General features: G+C 38.7%; 3 protein-coding genes, 1 long non-coding RNA gene and 1 other non-coding gene across 5 annotated transcripts; all 5 read left to right on the forward strand.

Moving 5' to 3' along the window:
- The first annotated feature begins 87 nt into the window (after nt 1–87).
- LOC140573727 (uncharacterized) lies at nt 88–1748 on the forward strand. The gene is made up of 3 exons (XR_011980676.1): nt 88–135; nt 630–658; nt 904–1748. It is a non-coding gene; the product is annotated as an uncharacterized lncRNA (long non-coding RNA).
- LOC140538451 (small nucleolar RNA SNORA57) lies at nt 389–522 on the forward strand. Its single transcript, XR_011977764.1, has one exon. It is a non-coding gene; the product is annotated as a small nucleolar RNA SNORA57 (small nucleolar RNA).
- Nucleotides 1749–2831: 1083 nt separating the features above from the next.
- LOC140573733 (phospholipase A and acyltransferase 4-like) lies at nt 2832–5949 on the forward strand. The gene is made up of 4 exons (XM_072693260.1): nt 2832–2942; nt 4356–4461; nt 4611–4879; nt 5824–5949. Exons 1-4 carry the CDS (start codon nt 2832–2834, stop codon nt 5947–5949), a joined length of 612 nt encoding a protein of 203 aa, XP_072549361.1.
- A 3384-nt stretch (nt 5950–9333) lies between these two features.
- On the forward strand, nt 9334–12096 carry LOC140537951 (serine/threonine-protein kinase pim-2-like). The gene is made up of 8 exons (XM_072660286.1): nt 9334–9367; nt 9675–9830; nt 9940–10034; nt 10185–10232; nt 10879–11073; nt 11199–11376; nt 11514–11690; nt 11866–12096. The coding sequence occupies exons 1-8, from the start codon at nt 9334–9336 to the stop codon at nt 11976–11978; spliced, it is 996 nt and encodes a 331-aa protein (XP_072516387.1). The 3' UTR covers nt 11979–12096.
- A 4502-nt stretch (nt 12097–16598) lies between these two features.
- Nucleotides 16599–22904, forward strand: LOC140537957 (serine/threonine-protein kinase pim-2-like). The gene is made up of 9 exons (XM_072660299.1): nt 16599–16633; nt 16857–17011; nt 20507–20662; nt 20772–20866; nt 21017–21064; nt 21717–21911; nt 22037–22214; nt 22352–22528; nt 22704–22904. The coding sequence occupies exons 1-9, from the start codon at nt 16599–16601 to the stop codon at nt 22814–22816; spliced, it is 1152 nt and encodes a 383-aa protein (XP_072516400.1). The 3' UTR covers nt 22817–22904.
- The last annotated feature ends 3801 nt before the right edge of the window (nt 22905–26705 follow it).

Here is a 26705-nt window from a genome sequence, read left to right on the forward strand (position 1 = left end):
TGTGATTGGCTGTTCAGTTTTGGCCGCAGATGACGTCAGCGCTGATATAAATACGGAGGGACGCGCTAAGGCTCGTTCTCTGAGGTTGGTGGTGTGGAAGAGGTGGTGCTGCGCCATGTGATCGTGGCTGTTCATGTAAGTTCTTTCTGTTAGTTTAATTTAATGTTGCTTTCATGTTTTTGGCTTTTTTTTTCTCAGATTTTATTTTTTTTGTGTGTTTTTATTTATTATTATTTTTTTTGTGGGTTCGTCTTTTGATGGTCTAGTCTGCTCGCAGCACCCTCGTGTTCATCGACGCCATTTTGTCTGACCCTATTTAAGAGTTGAGGGAAAGTTTTATGGCATAATGATCCCAGTACGTGTTACTGGTGAAACCATGCTGTGTGACCCTCCTTTCTTGGCATGCACGTATGTTCTCAGTACTCGTGTGTGTATGTATGGAGGAATAGGAGCGCCAGTGCTATGTCTTCGGTACCAGCATGTTCCCATCAGCTGGTCCTATCCTCAATCGCTGGTACACGCCTTACAGCTCCAACATGGCCAGTTTAGTGATGAATTGCTTTGCTTCTTAGAGAGCACGTGTTTATAGCTGGATTTATGTCTAACATCTGTTTACAACTCTCTTCCAGGTGGGGGTTTAACTGCAGTTGCAGATTTGGTAGGTATTGATTTTCTTTGAGCATATGTGTAACTTCTGCCTCCTTATATTGGCACACATGAGGGTTGCAGTACTCATGTGTGTAATCTCAGGAGCTACAATATGTCATCATGTAGCCGGCATCAGAAGATGGTTTCTCATGCCAGCTGCCATGTTGAGACACTTCACACCAGTGTTGAGGTGACTTGGGTTGCTCCAGGGTGGGGTCATGACTAACATGTCTTTTTGGTTTCTTTGCTTTATAGGTATGTGCAGTGATCGTCAACTTGGGTCCTTTCAAACTGTTCAGAGAAGTGGAGTGTCTGGTCTTGCTCTGCGGTCTCTAAATCGCTGGGTCATGATCTTGGCTCAGTTTAAGAAACTGTTCATGTTTGTTTGCTTTATAGAGAGGTAATGCTAAGGAGTTTGATTGGAGCTGTGCTTTTCTAGAGTCTGATAATTGTTTAATGTGAGTATTATTGTAGGGGAAAATGTCCAAACTATGGCTGGGTTATATGGTGAAAAAGCTTTATCAATATATTTGGACATTTTCATTATTTGGTGCTTCATATGATAAGCTAAATACAGAAGTAGTGAGTGATTCTTAAGCTATAGTAGATATGCTCCCATACTGAATACAGTATGGGAATACTGTAATTAAACCTAAATACTGTTGGTAGTTAAATGTGCAGCTGATCAGTGTTTCTTAAGCACTAATGACTTCCTCTTGTGCTCAGACAAGCATATTGTCTCTCTCAATTATAATATGAGAATAGTCATTGCCCAGCTGTACCCCGAACCTAGTTGATGTGAGGTACTGGGAGTGAAATAACCAATGGTGGTTTTATTCTGGTTACCTTGATATTAAGACATTTTAAATACTAGATGTCTGATTTCTCAGTAATGCACTGCTCTAAATTAAACCTAATTTAAATCTTGTTTGGAAATGTTTATAATGTAGTCTGTGGGATGGCATGATGCATTACTGCTACTAATCATGCCTCTGTATTTATTCCTGTGTTGTACTATAGTTATTGATGAGGAGCCATGAATGTAGGTTTGAACAACTGCCTTGTTTAAGTACTTCAATAAAATATTTTGTTGCACCTTGTATTTGTGTTGCCAGATTCTCTCAATGTATATTGCCTATATTGTATGTCTGTGCAGCTACAAGCAAAATGATGTATAATGCTTCTAAGTGACTAATGCCTTCTGCACCAACAAGAGGAGCTTTTTTTTTTTTTTTTTTTTTTTTTTTTTTTTTTTTTTTTTTTTTTTTTTTGCGCATTTCTGCCCTTTTTAATTCCCAAGGAGTTGGCATGTGTAATTAAACACTGTAGTGGAACAAGGGCTTCTTGAAGTAATGACATAATTCCTGTAATTGGTTAAAGGGGTGGAGATGAACTGAAGGCAGACTGCTTTAAACCATTTAGACTTTTTTGTGGGGGGGGGGTAAGTTTGCACACTATTTTTAATGGTGAATGTCCTTTCTTTCATGTGTCTGGCAAATACAGTAAATAGAAATTGCCCCTTAAAATGACACTAATTGTGTTTCTTGATGGAAGTGGTGGCAATGCAATAACTTGGATATATGGTTTCAGAAAATTATGGAAACTTGTGAGGTTCTGTTTTGCCACACATTTGCTTTGAGAGCTGTGCAGTAAAACCAACATGAATGAGCTTGCAGGGTGATTGTCTCAATGCTGTCTTGTTTTTAGAGGTCATTAAAGCTAGTTGGTACTCATTAGTCAAGTCAGGACAAACTATTGCTGGATGGCTATGTGTCAAACCTCACGACCCAGCTCATTCCCTTTAACAGGCTTATTCTGTAATCCTTAACTACCTCCACAGGTCACACACACTGATTTAGGACCAGTCACTGGTGCTGAAACGTGTCCCTGACACATTAAGTGTAGACCCACAGGCCTGGCCCCTGATCAGCTCTAGTGAAAAGCTTCTACAAACACCGCACTCCATCACTCAGCTATTTTAATGCCAGTGGCACCCTGGTTAATCTGATCTAAGAGTGAGCTTCCTGTATAGCTGAAACGCCTGTGGTCAATTTCATACTAGTTGTATAGGACTGCAGGGCATGAAAGTGATACACTGATAGACAAGCAAGATGATTACTTCTGGAATTATTGAACCAGGGCCTGCTGGGACTCTCAGATAAACTGGGATAGATTTCTGGACCATGTGCGACAAGCGAAGATCTCATAGCTACGATGGCAGTGAACTCATGGTTGAAATTAATGTAAATCCAGCTTTACCCAGATGGCGTAAAAGAGCAACTGCTCCAACTCTGGTGAGTATGACATGCAGCGATTCTCAGGTTTTGGGTTTGGCTTTGATTACTCATCATTTTGCAGGACAATGAGAACACAAAGACATAGAATGCAAAGGGACCCTACTATTATAATCAGTATGTCATCTTACAGTTCTTGCATTGTCATATATATCTGTAAATGTCCATATGTTTGTGAACACATCTTCTAACAAAGGCATTCAGATACTTTTAAGCTTGTCTGGTCCCTGTAAAGAAAGTTTTGGAAAGCCAATGGAATAAGACTCTTGGGGGCAGATAAACATGAACCTATTGGCACCATGCCTAAGTGTGGGCAAGAGGGGTATAAAACCCCCCAGCATTGAGCTGTGGAGCAGTGGAACTGTATCCTCTGGAATGATGGTGCTCCATCCAATACGTATTAGGGGGCGTTGGGGATGACATGGGGTGGTGATCGTCCAACACAATGACTTCACTAACGCTCTTGTTGATCAATGCTGAAAGCCTTCTTCCCTGGACAGTAGAGACAGTTACTCCAACAAAAGCAGGAATGACTCTTTTTTTTTTTTTTAGTAATCTTGATTTCAGTAGAAACAATGAATGAGCAGGTGTCCCAACCTCAAAGGTCCCCCTAGACCTAAAAAGAGCAGTGCATGCAAAGCTCTAAGCCTTTTGCAAGGACAAATAAGTGAAAATCCCCCAAACAAGTACTTAGTAATTAGGTGGACTCTTAGGTGACTACAAACAACTTTTACAAGCTAGATACTTTTCAAAGGGGGTGTTACTACATACTGACCATCCAAGCCTGCTTAAGGTCCATCCACATATTTTCTGCGATTTTTAGATCAAATCCCATGCTTCACAGTTTCCCATGAAATGTGGTTAGCTGATTCCAGCCAAAGAGTTTAGAGGAAGGGTATCAACTTGTAGCCTTTTCCTGCCTTGTGGGCATTGATTTTGCTTGGTTGCTTAGAGGAGCACATGGCTGCTGAGTGTTAGTATAAAGTTTTAAAAGAGAACATTTAGAAATTGGATTTTGCTGACAGTTTTGCTGCCTTAGGCCTGATTTGCTAATCAGGGTCTAAGACCATGTCAAATTAGGATGAGGATCTCCAACACTTTGGATGCCCAAACTTAGGATTTTGTTATGTTATTGAATACAGAGTAACATTATGCACTAGGATTGGCTGAAAATAGTATGTTTCTCAAGTAAAAAATAAAAAAAAGTGTTTTATATGCCTTGAATTCCTTCATATATTTATTCCTCATGTCTGCCGTATTTACATAACCAACAAATTGTAAAATTATATCTGACAATCCAAAGAAAATCTTTGTTTTAGAGCTCCTGGCTGAGATGAAGCAATATTTCTGACCACTGAGATGTTCATGCTTCTTATATTATTATATATATTCTTATATGTATATATATTTCAGTATGGTATGCCACAACCAGGGGACCTTATTGAGATTTTTCGAGGGACCTACCAACACTGGGGTTTATACATTGGCGAGGGTGACATCGTTCACCTTGCCCCTCCCTGTAAGTATGATAATGCACTTGCAAAATTCCTGTTTCTCAAAAATTGCAGCTTTAAATGATCTTAATTTGTTTAAATATTCCTCAATGGCAATTCAACAGTCCCCACTTTCCCTGCCCAGTATCTTTTATCCACTATCTCTGTGCCACAGGCGAGACACCAGGAGCCGGGCCTAACTGCCTGATGTCCGTCTTGTATGACAAGGCCATAGTGATGCGTGAGAGGTTGGGCCAGGTGGTTGGTCAAGACCGATTCCATGTCAACAACCTTCTAGACTCCAAACACAAGCCGAGGAGCGTGTGTGTCATTCTGCGTGATGCGCTCAGTCTGGCTGGCCTGGAAATGCCCTACTGTGTTCTGAGAGGAAACTGTGAACACTTTGTTACAGAGCTGAGATACGGGAGAGCAGAGTCTCGACAGGTAAATGGTCCTCTGTATACATCCGTGATGCACAATGCCTCATTTTAGCGTGCATAATGGGTGGACCTTAAAGTACAGTGCTGTGAAAAAGTCTCAGTTTCTTCTATTTTTTTACATATTTGCCACATTTAAGATGGAAGGATTTGTTCAAAACCCAGTCACCCCAAAATATCTACTAAATCAACCAGTTAATTTGACAGTTGGGTTCAATTTTACTAGCCGCACCCAAGCATGATTACCGCCAGAACCGTGGAACCCAAACATCATATACATAGAACCTGTCTGGCAATGGGAAACAGACTAGAAGATCTTCACATTCTGAAGAAATACAAAAACAAAGTCACTGAAGAAGTCTGGAAAGGGTTACAGAGCCATTGCTGAGGCTTTGGGACTCCTGCAAACCTGCAAAATGGCGAAAACTTGTGTGGTTGGCCTATCAAAATTTCGCCAAGAGCACATCCAGGCTTCCACAAGACCACGACTAATCCAGGACATCACAAAAGAACCCAGACTAACATCTAAAGAACCGCAATCCACACATGCCTCAAGGGCAATGTACACCTTGGGTGCGTTAGTTGCAGGGCCCAAAAAAACTGCTGACCAAAAAGAACACCAAGGCTCATCCTGCATTTGACAAACATCTAGATGACCTCCAAGAGGTTTGGCTTAATATTCTTTGGACTGATGAGACAGAACTTTGAAAGACATGGGTCATGTTACATCTGACTTTGTGTTGTCTTTATATTACATTAAAATGTGCTTATCTGAAACATTTAAATGGGACAAATAAGCAAAAATGGGAAAGGGGAGGTGCTTTTTTTTACATCACTGTAGCTAAAGTCAGTATTTAGAAAGGGTGTGTAGATACGTCTGTAGGTCTACAGTGTAGGTCAACTGCTTTGGTAAGGTACTGAAAATAACCTGTGCCTCTCCTCTGTGTTCAGATTCATTACGCTGTCAAGATCGGTGTGCGGTCCATGGCCATCGGAATGAAGGCGCTCAAGAATGCATCAAGCCTTTCCAGAAAACAAGAAAAAGAAAAGAGCTTGAAAATCAGCCCAACATGGTGAAAGCAAGACATTTGTGCCTTTTCTTGGAAACAAATCTTAAAACCATCAGAATTGTGACCAGCAGGCAGATCTTTTACTTGGCTCTGTTCTGAATTTCATGACAAGCCAAAGGCAGCACACACATGCAGGCACCATCTCTGTCTCTTTATTTTTTAATACTTGATCTTTAAAGTAAAATGACTAGCTGCACATCACTTAACCTTTGTCCATACACTGTTAGGGGCAATCCTGCATTGTTATGAACTGATTTATTTGTGAGGTCAGAGGTGTCCAACCTGTGCAGCCACAGTTCTTACAACTCACAACGCAGCAGGAATTCTCACTGCATCAGTTGTATTAAGACTGGTACTGGTTTAATAGTGGAATCAGGTGTGATCTTGTGTGTTTGGAACAAAACCCTGCAGCCCAGCTGGATACCCCTGCTTAAAATCCTTTGGATAAAAGGTAGTCAAATGATTCCCCTAGTAGTAAGCAATAGCATTGCAGGGGTGGTTGATGGCTGTATCACAAGACTTTTTGTGATTTGGTTTCCTTATTTTTTACAGTCTAGTTCAGCAATGTTGGAATATCATATGGAGTTAATACAGAATGGTCAAAGTGTTGTTGACCTGAGTTAACAATACACTTTCCAAAATATACTGCTTTATTTCATTTCATTTATAGTTTTGTTTGTTTGTTTGTGTGTTTGTTTTTTAAACAACTGGAGGAGCAGGAGAATCTCAATTCTAATCTCAAGAAACTGCTAAGAAGGTTTTATGGTGAAAAGGTTTAAATACAGAACTCCAATAAAGTTCATGGACAAAGTGCTGGACCCTTTCATATGGACTGTAGGAAATATGTACTCATATGTAAATATTTACATATAAGTACATATGAGTGAACTCATATCAATATATACACTGAAGACCTGGGGCCAGATTTAGGTTCCCAGAAAAAAGTACAAAGAATCTCTAGAAAAATATGAATGTGTTTATAAGAGTGGGCCTCATTCACCAATATCTTTCTAATAATTTAAGTTTGTTTGTGAGAAAAGATGGAACACAAAGTCTATGTCAGATTCATGATGTGTTTTTCAACAGCAGAACTGTTTACGGCTCTGCTCTTAGAATGATGGATCCCTTTGTCCTCATAAACTGAAAAAATCCCAAATTAGAAAACACTGGTGAATGCAATGACCTGACCTGCTTGTGTTCCCCGCAGATGAAACCTACTTATTTATGTTTTATTTATATACTTATTTTTTTTTCTCTTCTGAGTCCAGAATGGTTGTCTTGCACTACACATAACTGGTAAACTTATAAAAGTGCTGGTGCCTCTGTCAAGCCCATTCTGCATCTGTACTATATGCTGTACCTCCTTGCACATAAAGCCTGAACTTTCCACCAGACAGCATTAAGAAGTCTACAGCCTGTGGCACTGTAGCTAACCATGGAAAGAAGACAAACTGATGGAAGATTGCAAAGAAATATTGTTCAAATTGTAGCTAAAGAACCTCAGTCACCTTCCAAACAAATTCAAGCTGACCTGCAGACATAAGGTACAACAGTGTCAGCTTTCACTGTCTAATGCCAAATGAATAAACTGGGGCGCTAAGGTAGGAGATCTAGGAGGACGCAGAGACACAGTCTCTTGTGGACAGATGAGGCTGAAATAGAGCTTTATAATTGAGCATATCATTGTACTAATCACAATGCAACAAGTCCCTACAGTCAAACATGGCTGAGGTTCAAAGATTCAAGGGTTTCAAAGTTATAGGGGTTGTTTTGCTGCTTCTGGCACTGGATGAATTTTTGGGGCGCAATGCAGGTCCCACTGTGAGAAAGCTGGATTTCTGGACTGAGGTCATGGGTCTTTTAAAAGGACAAACACCCAAATTATACTTCAGTTAAAACCCAGAAATGGTTTAAGACAAAACACTGGAGGTTTCTGAACCCACAGAACATCTGAGGATCTCTAAACAGTAGATCTTGAAATCTGAGAGACCTGGAGCAGCTGTCAAAAGAAGACTAATCCATAATTCCAGTAGAGAAGTGAAAAAAGCTTTTCATGGTTACAGGAGGTGACTGATTTCACTAATTCTTTTCAAATGGTGTTCTACCACTTTTATATTTGTCACATCTTCAAATAAATATGAAATATCTACCATTATTTATTTATTATGAATTATTATTTTAAATAATTAGAAATTCATAAAATAAATATTATAGTCATTTCATTCTCTGTAAATGGTACAATGATGTGTTTTAGCAAAAAGCTCTATTTTGGTCTTAGAAGGATTATGGCTTTCAAGGGTAAGTTCTAACAAACTCCAGTCTGTCTTTTTTATGTTTCTCTCTCCTCCGGGGTCTCCAACCATCGCGCCGCATTTCATTTAGACAGTGCAAGCTTACGCTTGTACCTTGTGTCTGCAGGTCAGCTTGAATTTGTATGGAGGTCGACTAAGGTTCCTCAGCCACCATTCGAACAATCATTTGTATTCTTGCAATTTTCCATCTGTTCTTCTCCATCCACCTCCAGGGAGAAACCTACGTGGACACAGAAAGAACACACCAAACTTCTTGTAGACAGAGACGACTGCATAACGCAGAACTAGCCGTGATCGACTTAAACCAGTTTTCTTCTGGAAGCATCCAGTATCCTCACCATTCTTCATCTCCATTTACTTTGTGCTTGTAAAGATTATAAAAGTCAAAAATCTTTACATAATGACTTACACCTAGACTTATATTTACACTAATTAAAACTGGATCAACTGTACAATTCCTGTAAAGTGTTTAACATTAATGAACACAAGCAGATCTAATGCCAGAGAATGTGCAGGTCTGGATTCACAGATTTAAATAAAAAAGTTAAATAAGCAACGGACAGTGTAAAATAACTGCAGTTTATTTTCTTTAACAGTGAATAGTGATACTGTGCTTTTACAGGGTAACTGTTCATTAAAGGAGTTTGATTAAATTAGATCAGATTAAAATAAAATTAGATTTTATTTTACTGTCATAAACCATTTATTAGAAAAATGGTAAAAACAAGTTTAAATAACGTTACAAAAGGTGTTTTGGGAGTTTTTCACTGTGAATTTGACAGTTTTACTGCATGGAGTATAACACTGCTGTACACATGTATATCCATCCCAGCACTAAACTCCCAGATTCTGATTCCACAACAACCACAGAACCAGAACTCTGGACCGTCCATTATGACATCACACATTCTATCACTTGGCAACACAACAACTTCAAATCTAAACACACGGTTTTAGTCTGATCTCTAATATTCACCACTTTCACCTGTTAAATCCGACTGATCTGTTACTAGTCGTGCTTTATCTGTTTCTTTATCTGTAGATTTTCTTTCTAGGTGTTGAGGAACCTTTGTGGAGACATGTTCTTGTCTACTCTGCGCAAAGAAACGTCGAGTGAGTTCTGATTTTTTTATTATGTGAGCTAGTTAGCTTAATTACACCAGTGCAAAATTCAGATATGAGATATGAAATATTTGTTTCAGCATATTTTATGAAGTAGCCCAGAAACTAGAGGCTAAACAAAGCTGAAATGGTGAAACTACTTCATCTACCTGTTGATTTTGACTCAGTAACAACTACTGATACACTAAACCTGCAGATCTGCAAAAACAAAAAGGCCTACGTTACTTGATAAACAGACTCAGCACCACAGTAACTGTGTAAAAGCAGATCTTCAGATATTTCTGCTCTGCAAATTCAGGCCCAGACCCTGACGACACAGCTTCTCCAGTGTCCCGGAGGTCCAGCAGCAGCTCCCACCACTCCACCCCCAGCGGAAAGAGGAAGAACAGCAGCAGTGGAGGCTCCCAGGGCGTGAAGAGGAGGAGAGTGGAGTGTACAGAGGGGGAGCAGGACGGTGAGTCCCCAACGAGTGTGCTTGATGACAGATGTGTGCAGCAGGACGTTTAGAGTACACACACAAACACACACATGGTCAGTGAACCCTGTCTGTCCGCTCTCTATAGGGGAGCTGGAGCGGAAGTATGTGGAGCTGTACTGTCTGAGCACAGGAGGATACGGCACAGTGTTCACCGGCTACCGACGGGAGGACCTGCTACCTGTAATTACACACACGCACATATGCACAGCATGATGTTGACTACTCCAGCTTAACAACTGTAGGCAGGCAATAGTCATGCCTACACAGTGATTCTGAAGAGCAGTGGTCAGTCTGTCATTGGTTAAAGAACACTCTCTCTCTGTCCTGCAGGTGGCCATTAAACATATACCTTCTGAGAATGTGGTTCACACTGCTGAGGTGAGCGTATACACACACACACACACACACACACACAAGGCTGACCTGGGTCTGAACTTGGTGATGTATCACACTGTCATACAGTCAATGATCTATGTTCTCTGATTTAGCACAAACTCAGCTTTTCAGGTGTGCTGCTTATTGCTCCAGGTATGTTCAGCATCTATCACAACAGGAACTGAAGAGAAATCTGAGCTGCTCTCTCTTTCTGATGAACTCTAAGTAATATTTAATTTTATTGTTCTACAATATTTGATATTGTTCTGAATAAATAAGGACACACATTGTCACTGATATAAAGCATCACTCTTCTCTTCCTGTGTGGTCATTTCCAATTTCTAAACTTTTACATTAGCCAATGTTTATTAGGTGCCTCACATTTAAAAACAAGAATATACTTTAAAAAGTCATATTAAACTTAATTAAACACTTACTGTACTCAAAACAATGGAAAGCAGACTTCATATTCACATTACTGGATTAATGGTAGTGAATAAAAATGCTGTGCATTAACAGAATCATCATGAGCTACAGCCTCTAAACGGTCCACCCTCAGGTAGAGGTCAGTCTCTGTTTCTGCTGGACTCCAGAGGAGGCATGTGAGTAATACTGTGCTCTCTTTTACATTCTGATTGGACAACTGAAGGACCTCCCACTGGAAGTGGCGCTGATGCAGATGGCGGGCGGGGACCAGTCCGCCTCTGGAGGGACCCCCGTGGAGCTGCTGGACTGGTTTGAGCTGCAGGACGAGGTTGTGCTGGTGATGGAGCGCCCGCTGCCCTGTTCGGACCTCTTTGACTACATCATGGACAGGGGGTGTCTGCAGGAGGAGGAGGCCAAGGTGAGAGACAATGAAGAAAACAGCTGCTGAGGCTGGAGCTCATTTAAGACACATGTACACACTTCTCTCCTCACTTAAATAGGGCCCCTTTAACTCTGTCCTGCTCCTCCGCTCACACTCTGCAGGTACTCCTAAGGCAGCTTGTGGAAGGTGTAATCGGCATCCACTCCAGAGGCGTCCTTCACCGCGACATCAAGCCAGAGAACATCCTAATTCAGACGGACCCTGAGGGACCCCGCGTTCGCCTTCTGGACTTCGGCTGTGGCTGTGTTCTACGAGAAGGCCCCTACACTGAGTTCTCTGGTATGGATGTGCAGTGAACACTTGCAGGACTGTGGAGAAACGTTGTCTTCTTTGTAGAAGCTACCATTTCTGAATCTCACACTAGAGTTCAGAAGCGTTCCCTCATGCTTACTCGCTGTCTCTGTTTCACTTTAAAGGAACAACTCAGTACATCCCCCCTGAGTGGTTCACCCAGAGGTCCTACCAGGCTGAGCCCTCCGCAGTGTGGCAGATAGGGGTGGTCCTGTATGACATGGTGTGTGGAGAGAGCCCCTTCAACACCAGAACAGAGATCATCACCCAGAGGCTCCGCATACCTGCCCACCTGTCTCTCCGTGAGTGTGTACACACATGCACATACATACACAAGTAAGGAACCCTTTGTAGTTCTGTATAGACCACAACAGAACATAGACCCCAAACACTCTCTCACTTTCTCTCTCTCTCTGTCTCTCTTTCTCTCTCGCCCCCTCCCCAAACACACTTTTAACTGTCTGTCCATTATTGCAGAGTGTAAGAACCTGCTGAGGAGATGCCTGTCGAGGCGCCCTCTCCGCAGACCCTCGCTCTGTGACCTGCTACAGGACCCTTGGCTAAGTCCACACCATGACACAGACACTTAGAGACATACACTAGTTCACATCCATGTAGAAACACAACTCAAATCAAACAGATTTTTCTGAAATGATCTGTGTAGTTCAGAGGGTTTTAATTTAGACTGCAAAGGTAATATTAAATAGAATAACAGATATTAATAAAAAAGTATTCCAAACGTTTGAACAGGAACAGTAATTTTATTGTTTATCTTTATATAGTATTTCAGTCATTAATCCATTTTTCTTGTGTTTTTCTCTTTTAGTGCTCTATAACATTATTCCTTTATTGTCTTTATTGTATATTAATGTTTTAATTTAAGCTTCTGATTTAAGCTTTTAATCTTTATTACATTATTTATGTATTGTGTTTATTTCTGCATGAGATATTTCTCTTTTTCCTCTATTTTGTGCTTTTTATATTGAATATTTTCACATTTGTATCTTTTAGTGTTCCAGTCATTATTAGTTATTATCTTTATATTTCATATTTCTTATTATTGTATTTATCTTTGTTTTATATAAATTCTTGTTAATCCATCTATCTTGAGCATTTAATCTTGTAGATTTTTTTATTTGTAATCTTTTAATGCTTTATTACATTATTTATTATTGGTGTATATTTTTGTTTTTATTGATCTATTTTAAGCTTTTTATCTTTTAGATATTTACATTTTAATCTTTCATCTTTAATTGTTTGATCCTTGAGTGTTTTATATATTTGTGTTTAATCCATGTATTTTGTGCTTTTTATCTTGTGGATCTTTTTAACATTTAATGCTTTATTATATTATTTATTAATGGTCTTAATACTGTATTTTAATACATTTATATTGAGCCTAATCTTTTGATTTTTAAGCTTTTGTATTTTAAGAATATGAAAAGATTTGAATGCTTTATTTTATTATGAAATTATTGTGTTTATCTTATCTATGTGTTTTAATCCACCTTTTTTGTGCTTTTTTGTCTTTTAGATTTTAATATTTTTGATCTTTTAGCTCTTTATCTTTTCTACTTGCTTATATTATTTTTGTTTTGCTATCCGGTGTCGACCCAAAGAGGATGGGTTCCTCTTTTGAGTCTTGGTTCCTCTCAAGGTTTCTTCCTCTCTTTCGGAGGGAGTTTTTCCTTGCCACTGTCGCCCTCGGCTTGCTCAAAAGAGGCTTGGACCCGGATCTTTGTCATTTGCTTTGTAAATAAATGCATTTTCTAAATCATTTGGTTTTGTCTGTATGTTCATTTACTCACACCATCCTTGAGTATCTAAAAGTGCTTCTAAATAAAATTATTTATTTAATTTTAGTTAATAATTTATTTAGTTATTATAATATGTGGATTTGAGCAGCTGATTTAAGTGCTTCCTCTCTTCCTCTCAGGAAATCACACTTGATGAATGAACATGGTTTCTTTTTAGAACAGTTCTAACACTACATTAACTGAACTCTGAAAGAAGCCTTCATGAATTATTCATCTAACTGAAATGCTGGAGGTTCCAGACTACCGTCCTCTGCTGTGACTGGAGAATAATCCAGCCCAGTTTACCTTGTTTCACATCAAATCATTGAATAATAAATCTTATGATGTAATAAAAATCACAGAGATTAAGAGGTGACACAATGAGAAGTGTCCTCATTAAAATGTATTGAAGAAGAATTCTGGGTAAATATTATTTCCACAGTAACCTTTTACAGGGAATGACTATCTGATTGTGGATGGAGCGGTTTGAATGTTTCCTTAAAAAAGGATCTACAAAGGGTTATTTGAAGGACTCCATAGAAGAACCTGTTTTGGGTTTATTCACTCATTTTCTTCTAATGTGCTTCTTCTTGGTCAGGGTGGGTCCAGAGTCTGCTCTGAATAATTGAATAACTGCGATGGTCACAGTGGGGATGCACTGTATTTAAATATGGTAGAGAATCCATCCAAACTATATCCAGACAAGATCTAGACATGAAACACTTGGTAATGCAAGGTGTAGACAAGCTCTTACGCTAGACACACCAATCCAGCAAGGAAGAACTAGCGCCAGCTGAGGCCGACTGGTGATAGTCATTTCTTCTACTAGACACATCTCCCAAACCCCGTAAAACCTTCTTGACTTGCTCTTGATTTTATTTTTCTTCAAATATAAGAAATATATATATAACAAATTGATATTTTAACATATCCACATTTCACAAGGATGTAAAATCAATTGTATTAGTATGAGTGATTTTAGTTCTATATGCTTTATGCTGTGTTTAGCACTAGCGGTAGTTCAATTCTGTGAGACTTAAATATGGCTTTTTTCTGCATACTTGATACCATTTAGTGTAATTATTTACTAAATGAATTTGATGACTTGCAGAATTTGTTTCTTTGCATGTTGGAGTTTAACTTAGCCAGTGTAGTGTATCACCAGGACCAGAACTGCTCACACCATTCCCAAAAGTGGAAGCACATTAAATTAACTGATGAAGAGTCGTTGTCAATTCCAGTAAAGCTGACCAAAGCTCTGAACACAGCTCTTAATTATTCCTTCAATGTAAGTTCCAGCTTTCAATTTCAATATGGTGTAATATGGTGAAATGGTGCGAGCTTCTGTTTCCATCTTCTGCAGTTTCCAAAAAGTTTGTACAATTTTTTGGGGGGAATCAAGACTTCAACTTGATCTCCCCCATTTCTGTTAACTGTTTATTTTCTTAATTACAGTAAGCTAATTCATGTCTGAGGTCAAATGTCTTGGGTTACCCAAAGTTTTGCATGTTGTCCGTTTACTTTTTTCCCTCTAAAATTGTACAAAACAAACATAACACTCTCACCTCGGCTAAGATTGTCATCTTTAACTTTATACCTTTTGGAAATCATTTCATTTTCTACTTCAGGAATGTCCAATCTTACCCTCAAAGGGCTGGTGTGACTGCAGGTCAGAATTGGACACCCCTGTTCCACTCACTGAACTATTCATAGTGACAGAAATTTAGACCAGGGTGCCCAAACATTTGCCCGACACCGTAGAGCACCAGAATACTGTTCACTATTGTCACTATAAGTCCAAGAACTCTCTACTACACTATATAGGACTCTCTCTCCAAAATGCTGATGCGTATGTGCTGACACACACAAACTGTCTAACACACATACTCAGCTCATATCCTCTGTAAAGGCCATCAGTCTACACAACAGTCTACACAGCAACACAGCTCAGTGTACCTATTATTTATTGGAACTATTTTTGGAAATTTCTCATTCCTTGTACCAATGTAAACAAAGTGCAATTATCTTACTATGTGCAATAACTTTTTAATAGTTTTATTTTTTTTATGCTTATCTATGTATTCTATCAGTGCTTTCTGATCTGTCTGCTTGTCTAGCGTAATTATTTAGTGTTATATTTACACACTGGAGCCTGGAGAAACACAATGTTGTTCAGCTATACACTCACTAGAATGTGGAAACCAGACTGAGGGGAGAAAATGCAAACGAGAGTGTAAGAGTGAACACAGCCAGAGATGATTTCAATATATTACTTTTCAATCAACCAGATTACAAACCAAACCAAACCAAACCAAAATAGTTGTTTGGGGATTTATGAGTTCCAGTGCAGCTCTGTGTATTCCATTTCAATTTAACGTCAGGTCTAATTTGGAATAAGGGGTGGGCAATATGACGATATTTTACTGTGTGGTGATAACTTTTGTTATTGTGTTATGCAATATACTTTTCTGAGCATATCATGGATACAGTCAATGCTTAAAGAACACAGACCAACTGCACATTTCATTACAAAGGACCTCATTCAACAATATCTTCCAAAGAATTTGAGAAAAAAAGGCTGCGTCAAAATCATGGCGTGTTTTTAAAGAGCAGAATTGTATACGGCTAAGCTCTTATATAATGATAAATCCTCATAAACAAATAAGAAAACACTGGTGAATGTCAGAATTTGTAAAAACTGCATAAGTGGGTTTTAAGAAGTCATTTCTTCTTAATAAAGATTGGTGAATAAAGCCCAAAGAGTAATTAGTCCTTTTAACTGGATAAACTGCAGCACATTTTGAATACAAATCACTGTATTCAACATGGGAGAGTATTTGAATCAGCTGCTACTGATACATACCCTAAACAATACCGCAATAAATATTGTATCATGAAAATGTCTTAAAATATTGTGATCTTTTATTTTTTACCATATCACCCACCCCTATGTAGAATATATAGTAAAAGTGTTTAACTGTTTAGCTACTCAAGGGCTCTCTTCTATTCTTCCCTATCTGCAGATTAAAGCTCTGGGGTGAACTTTACATGTACTTCCACACACCTTTGTGAATTATAATTTTGGAGCTGCAAAAAAAAACAACAACAAAAAAACCCCATACTTGGTAAAAGATTCAGTAATGAAAGTTACACACTGAATTGCAAATCACCTAAACCATAACGTCCTGTTTTTAGAGAGGGAGTCCTGATTGGCCGTAGAGAAAGAGAAAGAGTCGCCTCCCCACCACCATGTATACATACCCATCCGATTACCGTTTGTTAATACACACAAATGCATGAGGAACTTAAGACGGTCTAATAAAATGCTGAACACACTCTTGTGCCTTCAAGGGTGTGAAATTCTACGTCATCTCATAGAAGAGGGCAGAAGCAGATACACTGGTACAGTGAAACATGGTTGTATCTGCTGGCAGCCACACTAAGAAAAGGTAGAGAGGAGGTACTCCCTCCAGCCCCCAGGCAGAAAAAGCATTAGCTCGTCATCCTCATTATCATCATCATCATCATCATCATCATTCCCACAATGATTGAAAGAGGAAAAAAATAGGCTGTAGAAAACACTGGAAGACACTGAATCATAAAAAAGAGCTTCTGCTCTAGCTTGTTTGGGTCTACACAACACTTTTAGAAACAATAACTGTGACTTCTTAGGATTAAGGAAGCAAAAACCAAAGATGAGGGAAAAACTCACTTCAGTATTTGTGCAAACCAGCTGAGGGCTGGCCGCCGGCGGTACTTATCATCGTCAAAGTACATCTGGGTCACTGAGGTGTGGCCTGATTCTCATGTGTCATACACCTTCCTTGGTGAGGAGGCTGGAAAAAAATGATGGAACAAGACTGTTCAAATGTTCAAATGCACTTGAAGCCACAGCCAGAACATACATTTGGGAAGGGCTACAACACCAGAGGTATGAATAGGTCTCAATATTTGAGCAATATTAGCCTCAGGGTTTGAAAGAGGTTAGCCTAGCATCTCCCATTCTAAACTAAAGCAACAACACTAATATATCATACATGTTTTGGCTAAACAACTTCATAGGAGGCAAGTGATAAATCATGTTAATATAACTTTTTGCTATTTTAACTATGTTTAACTATTTCATGAAGTCTACTAGAAATATTATAAAGCATAATTACTGTTTGTGCCTCATTTAACATTTTACCAAAAGAAAAAAAAAGTGATGACATATTCCTACATTTACTTTTATCCTGTTCAGAAAATGTAGGAAATATTTATTCAGACATATGAGTACATATGAGTAAACGCATATTAATATTTACACTGAAGACCTGGGGCCAGATTTACAAGATTTCCAGAAAAAAGTACAAAGAATCTCAAAATACGAATGTGTTTATAAGAGTGGGCCTCATTCACCAATATCTTCCTTATAATTTAAGTTTGTTTGTGAGAAAAGTTGGAACACAAAGTCTACGTCAGATTCATGATGTGTTTCAACAGCAGAACTGTTTACGGCTCTGCTCTTAGAATGATGGATCCCCTTGTCCTCATAAACTGAACAAATCCCAAATTAGAAAACACTGGTGAAAGCAATAACCTGACCTGCTTGTGTTCCCAGCCATTGAAACCTACTTATTTATGCCTCTCTTTTGAGTCCTGAATGGTTGTCTTGCACTACACATAACTGGTAAACTTATAAAAGTGCTGGTGCCTCTGTCAAGCCCATTCTGCATCTGTACTATATGCTGTACCTCCTTGCACATAAAGCCTGAACTTTCCACCAGACAGCATTTAAGAAGTCTACAGCCTGTGGCACGGTAGCTAACTGTGGACAAAAGACAAACTGATGGAAGATTGCAAAGAAGGATTGTTCAAATTGTAGCTAAAGAACCTCAGTCACCTTCCAAACAAATTCAAGCTGACCTGCAAACATAAGGTACAACAGTGTCAGCTTTCACTGTCTAATGCCAAATGAATAAACTGGGGCTCTAAGGTAGGAGATCTAGGAGGATGCAGAGACATAAAGAAACAGACTGGAGTTTGCTAGAACTTACTTGAGGAAGCCACAGTCTCTTGTGGACAGATGAGGCTGAAATAGAGCTTTATAATTGAGCATATCATTGTACTAATCACAATGCAACAAGTTCCTATAGTCAAACATGGCAGAGGTTCAAAGATTCAAGGGTTCAAAGTCATAAGGGTTGATTTGTCGCTTCTGACTTGACTTGACTTGACTGTGTGCATGGCAGTAAAGACCACCAAAGAATTTTTGGGGCGCAATGCAGGTCCCACTGTGAGAAAGCTGGATTTCTGGACTGAGGTCATGGGTCTTTCAAAAGGACAAACACCCAAATTATACTTCAGTTAAAACCCAGCAATGGTTTAAAACAAAGCACTGGAGGTTTCTGGACCCACAAAGCATCTGAGGATCTCTAAACAGTAGATCTTGAAATCTGAGAGACCTGGAGCAGCTGTCAAAAGAAGACTAATCCATAATTGCAGTAGAGAAGTGAAAAAAGCTTTTCATGGTTACAGGAGGTGACTGATTTCAGTAATTCTTTTCAAATGGTGTTCTTTTAAAAACTAGGTTGAGGTTTCCAGTAATTTTGTCCAGTCTATTTCTGGAGTTCTGTGTGGAATCAGATATCAGATTTGACTTTTTTCCTAATACAGAAATCTGATATATGGCAATATATAGATTTTAAATATATCACATATATTAGAATTTCCCTATATCCACTTTTATATTTGTCACATCTGAAAAAAAATATGATATATCTGCCATTATTTATTTTTTATTATTCATTTTAATTATACATTATTATAGTCATTTCATTCTCCATAATTAGTACAATGATGTGTTTTACCAAAAAGCTCTATTTTGGGTAAATTCTAACAAAGTCCAGTCTGTCTTTTTTATGTCTCTGTCTCCTCCGGGGTCTCCAACCATAGCGCCCCATTTCATTTAGATGGCGTTAGACAGTGCAAGTTTACGCTTGCACCTTGTATCTGCAGGTCAGCTTGAATTTGTATGGAGGTCGACTAAGGTTCCTCAGCCACCATTCGAACAATCATTTGTATTCTTGCAATTTTCCATCTGTTCTTCTCCTCCGTCCTCCTCCAGGGAGAAATCTACGTGGACACAGAAAGAACACACCAAACTTCTTGTACACAGAGACGACTGCATAACGCAGGACTAGCCGTGATCGACTTAAACCAGTTTTCTTCTGGAAGCATCCAGTATCCTCACCATTCTTCATCTCCATTTACTTTGTGTTTGTGAAGTTTATAAAAGTTAAAAAAATCTTTACATAATGACTTACACTAAGACTTAGACTAATATTTACACTAATTAAAACTGGATCAACTGTACAATTCCTGTAAAGTGTTTAACATTAATGAACACAAGCAGATCTAATGCCAGAGAATGTGCAGGTCTGGTTTCATAGATTTAAATAAAAAAGTTAAATAAGCAACGGACAGTGTAAAATAACTGCAGTTTATTTCCTTTAACAGTGAATAGTGATACTGTGCTTTTACAGGGTAACTATTCATTAAAGGAGTTTGATTAAATTAGATCAGATTGAAATAAAATTAGATTTTATTTTACTGTCATAAACCATTTATTAGAAAAATGGTAAAAACAAGTTTTAATAACGTTACAAAAGGTGTTTTGGGAGTTTTTCACTGTGAATTTGACAGTTTTACTGCATGGAGTATAACACTGCTGTACACATGTATATCCATCCCAGCACTAAACTCCCAGATTCCGATTCCACGACAACCACAGAACCAGAACTCTGGACCATCCATTATGACATCACACATTCTATCACTTGGCAACACAACAACTTCAAATCTAAACACACGGTTTTAGTCTGATCTCTAATATTCACCACTTTCACCTGTTCAATCCGATTGATCTGTTACTAGTCGTGCTTTATCTGTTTCTTTATCTGTAGATTTTCTTTCTAGGTGTTGAGGAACCTTTGTGGAGACATGTTCTTGTCTACTCTGCGCAAAGAAACGTCGAGTGAGTTCTGATTTTTTTATTATGTGAGCTAGTTAGCTTAATTACACCAGCGCAAAATTCAGATATGAGATATGAAATATTTGTTTCAGCATATTTTATGAAGTAGCCCAGAAACTAGAGGCTAAGCAAAGCTGAAATGGTGAAACTACTTCATCTACCTGTTGATTTTGACTCAGTAACAACTACTGATACACTAAACCTGCAGATCTGAAAAAACAAAAAGGCCTACGTTACTTGATAAACAGACTCAGCACCACAGTAACTGTGTAAAAGCAGATCTTGAGATATTTCTGCTCTGCAATTCCAGGCCCAGACCCTGACGACACAGCTTCTCCAGTGTCCCGGAGGTCCAGCAGCAGCTCCCACCGCTCCACCCCCAGTGGAAAGAGGAAGAACAGCAGCAGTGGAGGCTCCCAGGGCGTGAAGAGGAGGAGAGTGGAGTGTACAGAGGGGGAGCAGGACGGTGAGTCCCCAACGAGTGTGCTTGATGACAGATGTGTGCAGCAGGACGTTTAGAGTACACACACAAACACACACATGGTCAGTGAACCCTGTCTGTCCGCTCTCTATAGGGGAGCTGGAGCGGAAGTATGTGGAGCTGTACTGTCTGAGCACAGGAGGATACGGCACAGTGTTCACCGGCTACCGACGGGAGGACCTGCTACCTGTAATTACACACACGCACATATGCACAGCATGATGTTGACTACTCCAGCTTAACAACTGTAGGCAGGCAATAGTCATGCCTACACAGTGATTCTGAAGAGCAGTGGTCAGTCTGTCATTGGTTAAAGAACACTCTCTCTCTGTCCTGCAGGTGGCCATTAAACATATACCTTCTGAGAATGTGGTTCACACTGCTGAGGTGAGCGTATACACACACACACACACACACACACACACACACAAGGCTGACCTGGGTCTGAACTTGGTGATGTATCACACTGTCATACAGTCAATGATCTATGTTCTCTGATTTAGCACAAACTCAGCTTTTCAGGTGTGCTGCTTATTGCTCCAGGTATATTCAGCATCTATCACAACAGGAACTGAAGAGAAATCTGAGCTGCTCTCTCTTTCTGATGAACTCTAAGTAATATTTAATTTTATTGTTCTACAATATTTGATATTGTTCTGAATAAATAAGGACACACATTGTCACTGATATAAAGCATCACTCTTCTCTTCCTGTGTGGTCATTTCCAATTTCTAAACTTTTACATTAGCCAATGTTTATTAGGTGCCTCACATTTAAAAACAAGAATATACTTTAAAAAGTCATATTAAACTTAATTAAACACTTACTGTACTCAAAACAATGGAAAGCAGACTTCATATTCACATTACTGGATTAATGGTAGTGAAAAAAAATGCTGTGCATTAACAGAATCATCATGAGCTACAGCCTCTAAACGGTCCACCCTCAGGTAGAGGTCAGTCTCTGTTTCTGCTGGACTCCAGAGGAGGCATGTGAGTAATACTGTGCTCTCTTTTACATTCTGATTGGACAACTGAAGGACCTCCCACTGGAAGTGGCGCTGATGCAGATGGCGGGCGGGGACCAGTCCGCCTCTGGAGGGACCCCCGTGGAGCTGCTGGACTGGTTTGAGCTGCAGGACGAGGTTGTGCTGGTGATGGAGCGCCCGCTGCCCTGTTCGGACCTCTTTGACTACATCATGGACAGGGGGTGTCTGCAGGAGGAGGAGGCCAAGGTGAGAGACAATGAAGAAAACAGCTGCTGAGGCTGGAGCTCATTTAAGACACATGTACACACTTCTCTCCTCACTTAAATAGGGCCCCTTTAACTCTGTCCTGCTCCTCCGCTCACACTCTGCAGGTACTCCTAAGGCAGCTTGTGGAAGGTGTAATCGGCATCCACTCCAGAGGCGTCCTTCACCGCGACATCAAGCCAGAGAACATCCTAATTCAGACGGACCCCGAGGGACCCCGCGTTCGCCTTCTGGACTTCGGCTGTGGCTGTGTTCTACGAGAAGGCCCCTACACTGAGTTCTCTGGTATGGATGTGCAGTGAACACTTGCAGGACTGTGGAGAAACGTTGTCTTCTTTGTAGAAGCTACCATTTCTGAATCTCACACTAGAGTTCAGAAGCGTTCCCTCATGCTTACTCGCTGTCTCTGTTTTACTTTAAAGGAACAACTCAGTACATCCCCCCTGAGTGGTTCACCCAGAGGTCCTACCAGGCTGAGCCCTCCGCAGTGTGGCAGATAGGGGTGGTCCTGTATGACATGGTGTGTGGAGAGAGCCCCTTCAACACCAGAACAGAGATCATCACCCAGAGGCTCCGCATACCTGCCCACCTGTCTCTCCGTGAGTGTGTACACACATGCACATACATACACAAGTAAGGAACCCTTTGTAGCTCTGTATAGACCACAACAGAACATAGACCCCAAACACTCTCTCAATTTCTCTCTCTCTCTGTCTCTCTTTCTCTCTCGCCCCCTCCCCAAACACACTTTTAACTGTCTGTCCATTATTGCAGAGTGTAAGAACCTGCTGAGGAGATGCCTGTCGAGGCGCCCTCTCCGCAGACCCTCGCTCTGTGACCTGCTACAGGACCCTTGGCTAAGTCCACACCATGACACAGACACTTAGAGACATACACTAGTTCACATCCATGTAGAAACACAACTCAAATCAAACAGATTTTTCTGAAATGATCTGTGTAGTTCAGAGGGTTTTAATTTAGACTGCAAAGGTAATATTAAATAGAATAACAGATATTAATAAAAAAGTATTCCAAACTTTTGAACAGGAACAGTAATTTTATTGTTTATATTTTATAGTATTTCAGTCATTAATCCATTTTTCTTGTTTTTTTCTCTTTTAGTGCTCTATAACATTATTCCTTTATTGTCTTTATTGTATATTAATGTTTTAATTTAAGCTTCTGATTTAAGCTTTTAATCTTTATTACATTATTTATGTATTGTGTTTATTTCTGCATGAGATATTTCTTTTTCCTCTATTTTGTGCTTTTTATATTGAATATTTTCACATTTGTATCTTTTAGTGTTCCAGTCATTATTAGTTATTATCTTTATATTTCATATTTATTATTATTGTATTTATCTTTGTATTATATAAATTCTTGTTAATCCATCTATCTTGAGCATTTTATCTTGTAGATTTTTTTATTTGTAATATTTTAATGCTTTATTACATTATTTATTATTGGTGTATCTTTTTATTTTTGTTGATCTATTTTAAGCTTTTTATCTTTTAGATATTTACATTTAAATCTTTCATCTTTAATTGTTTGATCCTTGAGTGTTTTATATATTTGTGTTTAATCCATGTATTTTGTGCTTTTTATCTTGTGGATCTTTTTAACACTGAATGCTTTATTATATTATTTATTAATGGTCTTAATACTGTATTTTAATACATTTATATTGAGCTTAATCTTTAATCTTTTGATTTTTAAGCTTTTGTAATTTAAGAATATGAAAAGATTTAAATGCTTTATTTTATTATTAAATTATTGTGTTTATCTTATCTATGTGTTTTAATCTTATTTGTGTTTTTTTGTCTTTTAGATTTTAATATTTTTGATCTTTTAGCTCTTTATCTTTTCTACTTGCTCATATGATTTTTGTTTTGCTATCCGGTGTCGACCCAAAGAGGATGGGTTCCTCTTTTGAGTCTTGGTTCCTCTCAAGGTTTCTTCCTCTCTTTCGGAGGGAGTTTTTCCTTGCCACTGTCGCCCTCGGCTTGCTCAAAAGAGGCTTGGACCCGGATCTTTGTCATTTGCTTTGTAAATAAATGCATTTTCTAAATCATTTGGTTTTGTCTGTATGTTCATTTGCTCACATCATCCTTGAGTATCTAAAAGTGCTTCTAAATAAAATTATTTTATTTCATTTTATTCAATATTTTAATTAATTATTATAATATGTGGATTTGAGCAGCTGATTTAAGTGCTTCCTCTCTTCCTCTCGGGAAATCACACTTGATGAATGAACATGGTTTCTTTTTAGAACAGTTCTAACACTACATTAACTGAACTCTGAAAGAAGCCTTCATGAATTATTCATCTAACTGAAATGCTGGAGGTTCCAGACTACAGTCCTCTGCTGTGACTGGAGAATAATCCAGCCCAGTTTGCCTTGTTTCACATCAAATAATTGAATAATAAATCTTATGATGTAATAAAAATCACAGAGATTAAGAGGTGACATATAGAGGTGATATAGTATTTACCCAGAATTCTTCTTCAGTACATTTTAATGAGGACACTTCTTATTAAAATGTATTGAAGACGAATTCTGGGTAAATATTATATATACTATATATACTAAAGGTTATTTGAAGGACTCCATGGAAGAACCTTTTTTGGTTCTTTTCACTCATTTTCTTCTAATGTGCTTCTTCTTGGTCAAGGTGGGTCCAGAGTCTACTCTGAATAATTAAATAACTGCGATGGTCACAATGGGGATGCACTGTATTTAAATATGGTAGAGAATCCATCCAAACTATATCCAGACAAGATCTAGACATGAAACACTTGTTAATGCAAGGTGTAGACAAGCTCTTACGCTAGACACACCAATCCAGCAAGGACGAACTAGCGCCAGCTGAGGCCGACTGGTGATAGTCATTTCTTCTACTAGACACATCTCCCAAACCCCGTAAAACCTTCTTGACTTGCTCAAATCTTGATTTTATTTTTCTGTAACTATAAGAAATATATATATAACAAATTGATATTTTAACATATCCACATTTCACAAGGATGTAATATCAACTGCCTATCAGTATAAGTGATTTTAGATCTATATGCTATATGCTGTGTTTAGCACTAGCAGTCGTTCAATTCTCTGAGACTTAAATATGGCTTTTTTTCTGCACACTTGATACCATTTAGTGTAATTATTTACTAAATGAATTTGATGACTTGCGGAATTTGTTCATTTGCATGTCGGAACTTAACTCAGCCGGTGAAGTGTACCACCAGGGCCATAACTGGGCACACCATTCCCAAAAGTGTAAAACACAGTGTTAGTGAACAAACAAAAAAGCTTCGTCTTTTAAAGTTCATAATTTAATAGCAAGATTGATGTGAACAGAGTGAAATCCTCAGAGTTCAATATTGTACTTTCACACATCTCTCTCCCAGTGGAGCTCCGACAACAAGTTCAAATTGTACAGTATATCCCATCGTAAATGTAGGATCTTTCTAGAGTGAAGAACAGTAGGGCCAGAATGTGGAAACCAGACTGAGGGGAGAAAGTGCAAACGAGAGTGTAGTGTGAACACAGCCAGAGATGATTTCAATATATTACTTTTCAACCAGATTACAAACCAAGCCAAACCAAACCAAAATAGCTGTTTGGGGATTTATGAGTTCCAGTGCAGCTCTGTGGATTCCATTTCAATTTAACGGCAGGTCTAATTTGGAATAAGGGGTGGGCAATATGACAATATTTTACTGTGTGGTGTTAACTTTTGTTATTGTGTTATGCAATATACTTTTCTGAACATATCATGAATACAGTCAATGCTTAAAGAACACTGACCAACTGCACCTTTAATTACAAAGGGCCTCATTCAACAATATCTTCCAAAGAATTTGAGAAAAAAAGGCTGCGTCAGAATCATGGCGTGTTTTTAAAGAGCAGAATTGTATACGGCTAAGCTCTTATATAATGATAAATCCTCATAAACAAATAAGAGAACACTGGTGAATGTCAGAATTTGTAAAAACTGAACAAGTCATTTCTTCTTATTAATGATTGGTGAATAAAGCCCAAAGAGTAATTAGTCCTTTTAACTGGATGAAGTGCAGCACATTTTGAATAAAAATCACTGTATTCAACATGGGAGAGTCTTTGAATAGAAGTTTTTCAGAATCCGCTGCTAATGATACATACCCTAAACAATACTGCAATAAATATTGTATCATGAAAATGTCTTAAAATATTGTGATCTTTTATTTTTTACCATATCACCCACCCCTATGTAGAATATATAGTAAAAGTGTTTAACTGTTTAGCTACTCAAGGGCTCTCTTCTATTCTTCCTTATCTGCAGATTAAAGCTCTGGGGTGAACTTTACATGTACTTCCACACACCTTTGTGGATTATAATTTTGGAGCTGCAAAAAAAAAACAACAACAAAAAAAACCCATACTTGGTAAAAGATTCAGTAATGAAAGTTACACACTGAATTACAAATCACCTAAACCATAACGTCCTGTTTTTAGAGAGGGAGTCCTGATTGGCCGTAGAGAAAGAGAAAGAGTCTCCTCCCCACCACCATGTATACATACCCATCCGATTACCGCATGTTAATACACACAAATGCATGAGGAACTTAAGACGGTCTAATAAAACGCTGAAGGCACTCTTGTGCCTTCAAGGATGTGAAATTCTACGTCATCTCATAAAAGAGGGCAGAAGCAGAAACACTGGTACAGTGAAACATGGTTGTATCTGCTGGCAGCCACACTAAGAAAAGGTAGAGAGGAGGTACTCCCTCCAG

This window comes from Salminus brasiliensis, chromosome 1 (assembly GCF_030463535.1).
Source record: "Salminus brasiliensis chromosome 1, fSalBra1.hap2, whole genome shotgun sequence".
Taxonomy (NCBI): Eukaryota; Metazoa; Chordata; class Actinopteri; order Characiformes; family Bryconidae; genus Salminus; species Salminus brasiliensis.